This window comes from Callionymus lyra, chromosome 19, assembly GCF_982586985.1.
Source record: "Callionymus lyra chromosome 19, fCalLyr1.hap1.1, whole genome shotgun sequence".
Lineage (NCBI taxonomy): Eukaryota > Metazoa > Chordata > Actinopteri > Syngnathiformes > Callionymidae > Callionymus > Callionymus lyra.
Window position 1 is genome coordinate 10112788 of NC_141836.1, and position 5985 is coordinate 10118772.

The 5985-nt window shown below is 37.8% G+C and overlaps 1 protein-coding gene across 1 annotated transcript; it reads right to left on the reverse strand.

Moving 5' to 3' along the window:
- Nucleotides 1–1339: 1339 nt before the first annotated feature.
- Nucleotides 1340–2267, reverse strand: her12 (hairy-related 12). The gene is made up of 2 exons (XM_087781605.1): nt 2216–2267; nt 1340–2131 (listed from the first exon to the last, which is right to left on the reverse strand). Exons 1-2 carry the CDS (start codon nt 2264–2266, stop codon nt 1739–1741), a joined length of 444 nt encoding a protein of 147 aa, XP_087637731.1. The 5' UTR covers nt 2267; the 3' UTR covers nt 1340–1738.
- Nucleotides 2268–5985: the final 3718 nt, after the last annotated feature.

Sequence of the window (5985 nt, forward strand, 5' to 3'; positions counted from 1 at the left end):
TGCAATTGTCATTATTTTTATTTTCTAATCTATACAAGTATGTATATCTTCTTCTTCTTATTATTATTATTACGTGTAAAAACACTCACTGAAACAAACATCTTCTTGTATCTTGTAGAGGGATTTTAATATTTAAATGGATTAAAATAAGTTACTGTCAAGAGAAGTATTGAAGTTTTTAAAGATGATATATTCCTTTATTTGTCCCACAGTGGGGAAATATATATATATTTTTTTTAGCAGAAGAAACTGAAATATGAAAACATTAAATTAGTACATTCAATTATTTAGATATTTATTTGCATAATAATTCCCGTATTTCTACTGTTTGTGTTTCATTTATTTGGAGAGTTCTGTTGCAAATTCCCACATTTATTTATTTATTTATTTATACATTTAGACATGAATCTTACTCATTTATCATTGTCTAGTTTATCATCCTGTTGCTTTCTCAAAAGATGCACAAGATACTTTTTTCAGTTCCCCTGGTCATTTTTCCAGACCCTTTTCTCTCTTATAAGAATGTATTCTTAGTGAATTTATCAAAGTAAAATTCCAGATCTGCTAGTAAAGTCTGTAAAATGATTTTTAAAAAAACAATGAATTGTTTAATGTAATTAAACTCGGAAATACTGAAATACCAGTTGTGTCTGGTTGAAAACCAGTTTATTATTTATTTAAATGCATTTTTTTTTCAATAAGAAAACATTTGGTGTCATGTTGGTGTGTCCAAAATCTAGCAGTTAAAGTTTAATTTCTTATTTTGATTAACTTGTATATACAATATAAAAACATTGTTTTTGGGGGGGGGGAGGAGATTCCATTTAATGCTGGGAATATTATTTAATATTAAATTAAATGTAATACTTTTATATCAGTTCGACTGATACTGGACGTCCCTTCACTTAAACACTGGCTTCTTTATAGGCGACCACAATGGGGGGCAGAGCATTCAGCCTCTCTGCCCCCAAACCCTGGAACACTTTACTCATTCACCTGTGACAGTTGGATTCTTTGGACATTTTCAAATCACAACTTAAATCACACCACTTCAAACTGGCTTATTCTTTGTAATAATTCATATGTATTTTAAGGTATATATATTGTGTATTTTCATTGTTTTATTGTGCTTCTTCTATCGTCTGTAATCCTTGGGTGTCTTGAAAGGCGGCATTAAATAAAATGAATTATTATTATTATTATATCAACATGAACATTAACCTACTTTGACACACGTGAGAAAAGGTGTTAAAATGCCACAGTATTGATACATGTCATACTGTACACAAATTGGCGATAAAGTTCTGCATACATTGAATCAAGTTCGACAAGACGGGTGATGATTGTATCTTTTTTATTTTAAATTGTCATACAAGGAGCGATTTAAGAGCCAACATATGATAGAAAAATGTAAAAATATAAACATCTACACACACACACAACCACTCACACATCATCCGCAACATTTGAGTCGACAAGCGAGAAATATTCTCAACACACAATATGTCCGACAGATAAAAACTCCACTGGAGTAAAAACCATTTGACAAATCACTCAGAACCCTCCAGGGAAACAAACGTGATGTTATGAAATCTACCATCACGCGGTGGCTTTTTTTTTTAAGTCCATCAATATGATGAGATGATAAAGAATCCCACCATGTTGAGCAGGCTGGAAATTCATATTTCCTACTTTATGAGGGAGCATCGGCGACCCCCTCAGGTTTGTGTCCTCCTGTCTACCAGGGTCTCCACACTGGACTTCTGCTGCTGCTGCTGCTGCTGCTGCTGTCCTGAAGTGTGGTGGGTCTGAGACCGGGCGACTGGACTTTCTGGCTCTGCAGCTGCTGCTGGAGACCCTGCAGAGGGGCCACGTCCGTGCTGGAGAAGAAGTGCATGGAGTCCTTCCAGCAGTGGGAGAAGCCTCGGTGGAAGTCGCTGGAGGGAGCGAGGCCCGGCTGCTGCTGCAGCTGCTGCCTCAGGAAGCTGACGGTCATCTCCAGGATGTCGGCTTTCTCCAGCTTGGAGTTGGGCTCCTGCTGGTGGAACTCCTTCTCCAGGATGACTTTGAGCTGCTCGATGCAGGTGTTGATGCGATCTCTGCGCATTTTCTCCACCAGCGGTTTCCTCAACTGGAAAAGTAAGAAAGAAAAGGTTAAGATCAGGAACCAAACTTTTCAAAAATTCGATGTCTTAGATGCTGAAAAACCACTTACTTTGATGGTATCTCTTTCCGAAATCCTGGTGTGGTAGTTGCAGGGAGACATGTCTGAGCTGCGGCAGCAGTGATCGCTCTGATGTCTCTGCTGGAGGGTCCGGGGCACTTTATAGGACCTCATTAGCATCACAAAGCCATGTGGCTCGGGACAGGCAGGGGTTCCCACACTCGGACCGGGCGGCACACAATAGGGAGACACGTCAATAAACTCACAAGTATCTGTGCCCGCCACGTTTTCCCAGGAACTGAACAGGTAGACGTTCATTCCAAGAGCAAGATTCTCACCAAGAACTTTGATTTTATTTAATTTTAAAATGTTATATTTTTAAGTGGAGTGATGTAGATAAACTAAAGAAGGAAGTGATGCAGTCTGAGCAACACGTCTCTAAAGGTGGTGAAGCTTCAATTAAAGGACAAATGCCGAGAAGCAATAAAACACTATAAACCTCAAAGGAAGTAGCAAGTGTGGGAAAATGTTAACTTTCTACAGCGTGTTGTCTTCAGTTTCAATTAAATGTATAGTTAATTTAAAACATTACTTCTAACCTAGCATACAGTTTGACGTATTATATCATAAGTAAGTAAGTAAGTTAGTAATATTTGTAGATATTTTGCTTTCATTCCATGTTGCGATTACTTTTCTTGCACTATTTTTTATATAAATCAATTATTTTTATTTCCATTAAATCTGTTACATGAACAAAATGCAAACTCCTAAAGAGTAGAAGATAAATCCTATGTGGTTTCTAAATATATTCTCAGCTATTTTTCTAATAATGATGAATTATTTGGCGAAATTTTTTGCAGACATTTTCCTCAGATAATAACAATTTAAGAAAAAAACTAACATACAACATATTCGTTTTAGTCATTAGCATTAAATACCTTTAAAAAACAAACGAATTTCACGTAATATAATATAATATAAGAATTGGTGTTACATTGGCAGCCGATCTTGGATCAGGTGTGAAAACGGCGAGAGGCGCGCACGTGCCTCACAGGCGCATGTGCACACGTCACAACCCCGGAAGTGTTTTGTTTTTCTAACAGCGGGTGATCAGAGTCGAAATGTAACCTTTTTTTTTTTTTCGTTTCTTTTTTTTAGCTCCACTTTATGACGGGACACACTTCCGAGGGTAAATAAATCACCAGATGAACATTTGTAAATGAGCTTTTAAATTAATCTCGTTTTAATCCAAATGTCATTATTTATTTATATTTAACGTTGTACAAGTACATATATTATTATTATTATTATTATTATTATTATTATTATTATTATTACGTGTAGAAACGCTCAATCTCAATGAAACAGACAACTTCTGGAGAGGTATTCCAGTATTTAAATGTATTAAAGTACCTGTCAAGAGACATATTGCAGTTTTTAAGATGATATATATTCCGTTATTTGTCCCACAGTGGGGAAATATAGGTTGTTTTAGCAGCAAGTTCACAGAATAAACTGAAATATAAAAACATTGAATGTAAATACTTATTAGATTAAACATTTAGTGCAAAAAAAACAGACAACATAATAATATAATAAAGTAATATTAACAATATTAAAACGATTATTTATAGTAATAGTCTACAATGTGGCAATATTAGTATAAGAAGATTATAAGAACATTAATACATACAACAATATGCAAAATATATAATAATAATAATAGAAAAAGTATTCCGAAAAACTGTTTAGGCGCAATTTTTAAGAGCAATGTTGTAATTTGTCTTTCTAACTAAATCACAGTCCTTTTTGTTTAGTTTGGTTTGGTGTCCGCAGGCAGAAGCTCCTGCTCGTCCTCTGGAGAGCGTCGCCCTGTAATCACACACCACCGTCTGAACTCTTGTCAATTGAGTGGAGGGTTTACAACAAGATGATGAGTGGGCTGCTCAGCACACCCCCCCTGCACCCCTGCACCCCTCCATCATCAGCAGCTGGTCCCAGATGTGCACACAGCCCTGGGACCTCTGTGAGTATTCCCGCTAACACACTTTCCCACAAAAATTCCCAGGAGCATCAACGGCTCGTGTAAACGAGCTCCTTCGGCACTGACACTCCTCTGGGAAGAACAAACAGAAACTAGTCAATCTTTTGATTTCTTTATCTTATTTTATTGTATTTTATCAGACATGGATACGTGTATTTGTACTTGTTATTTATCTTGGAAAACAGATACTGCTGGAAACGTGAGATCAATTAAGTATACATTATATATAAAAGTAATAGTGAGATATACCTTTATTTTTGTCGCACAAACACTTATTTACAAAAAAACAATATCAATCTGTAACAACATATAATTTAACTTAGTGTTGACATGATTTAATAGTGTATAGAGATATTAAGATGATGATTTGGTCAACAAACGTGTATTCACTACAGTTTCAAGCCTGGACTTTAAGAGTGAAAGCAAGTGAGTTTGTTTTGCCACATGGACCTCGAACCTCTCTCCAGATCCCAGGACTAAAAAAATCAACCCCAGACTCGAGATTGTAAACGCGACGAAGACACACGTTCTCTCGCCCGTTCCTCGCTCTCGACTGTTGACATGTTTGTGTGAAATTGTGCCTCTTTCTGAAAGTGAGCAGAGGCTCCACACGCCTGCTTGGGGGTCTTTGTCCACAAGTGTGTGTGAAGACAAGTTCCCCTCCCACCGACAGGACCCCCCCCCCCCGAATTCCTGCCATAAAGTCTGAGCTCTCTCTCCCTCTCTTTTCTCTCTCTCTCTCTCCCTCTCTCTCGCTCAGACCTGCGGCAGCTTCCCGTCAGCCTCCTCCTCCTTCTGTGAGTGTGGTATCTCCCGTTTCCCACACTCGGGGCCCATTCAGCGGCCCCTGGACAGGAACAATAGAAGTGTGTCTTGTTACACATCACATTAGCCACGGTGTTTGATCTCTTGCTGATGGTTGGGGGGGGACGTAGGGCGTAAGGGGGGGTGTCCAGACCATCTGGCTCGGCCAACTCGACCCTGAGAAAGTCCCATGCATGCCACATTCTCCACAAACTTCAGTGGCACACAAAAAAAAAAAAAGTTGTGAGAGACTTTTGTGTCTCCTGGGACATGATTCAATCCCAGGACGGCACGCCACAAAAGATGGACTCTCCGGGGTGGGGTGGGAGGGTGACGTCCCCTCATTTTTTTGTGTGTTTTTACCCCACTCAATAAAACACCTGTGCAGATGAAACTAATGATCCCTGTGGGAAGTGAGCGACCACTGGAGATTAAATATGATACATGCGCAGATGTGACTCGTTTTGTTGGACTCGGGTTTGTTTGTTTTTTTTCAGACGCACCTGTGACTCATGTTTTTAAATCTGACTGAGAATAAGTTCAGGATAAAATAGAAATAAACTTAATCCAAACAATTCACATTTTTGGCCAAATTTTAACAATATATAGGTTTTTTTTCTTCGTCCGTTTCTGTTAAGATTTTTTGGGGCACATGGGAGATAGAAACTGAATTAAAACTGATGAAAATAGAAAAATAGACCCTAAAGAATGCAGACAAACAGTGCAACTTGGACAGAAGGTGAATATAGGAATAAGATGCAGGAGGGAATGTATCAGTTTATAATGGAAATAATCCAAATTCCTAGAGAGCGTTGTGCTGACCACAGGCATCATCAACTAAATAAAAATACACATTAAAAGAAATCACATAAAAACCTCTATTATAAGTTGAAATGTCTGTTAAATTTGCTAAAATGTAACAGTTTGTTTGACCTTAGGGGATCCTGACTAAATAATGAAATATCTTCTCTTA

Bases quoted from the DNA above. Each gene is read 5' to 3' on its own strand.
- her12 (XM_087781605.1), bottom strand. From the start codon at position 2,266: ATGTCTCCCTGCAACTACCACACCAGGATTTCGGAAAGAGATACCATC. The intron at 2,132-2,215 runs GTAAGTGGTTTT...TTACTTTTCCAG, and splicing joins CGGAAAGAGATACCATCAAA to TTGAGGAAACCGCTGGTGGA.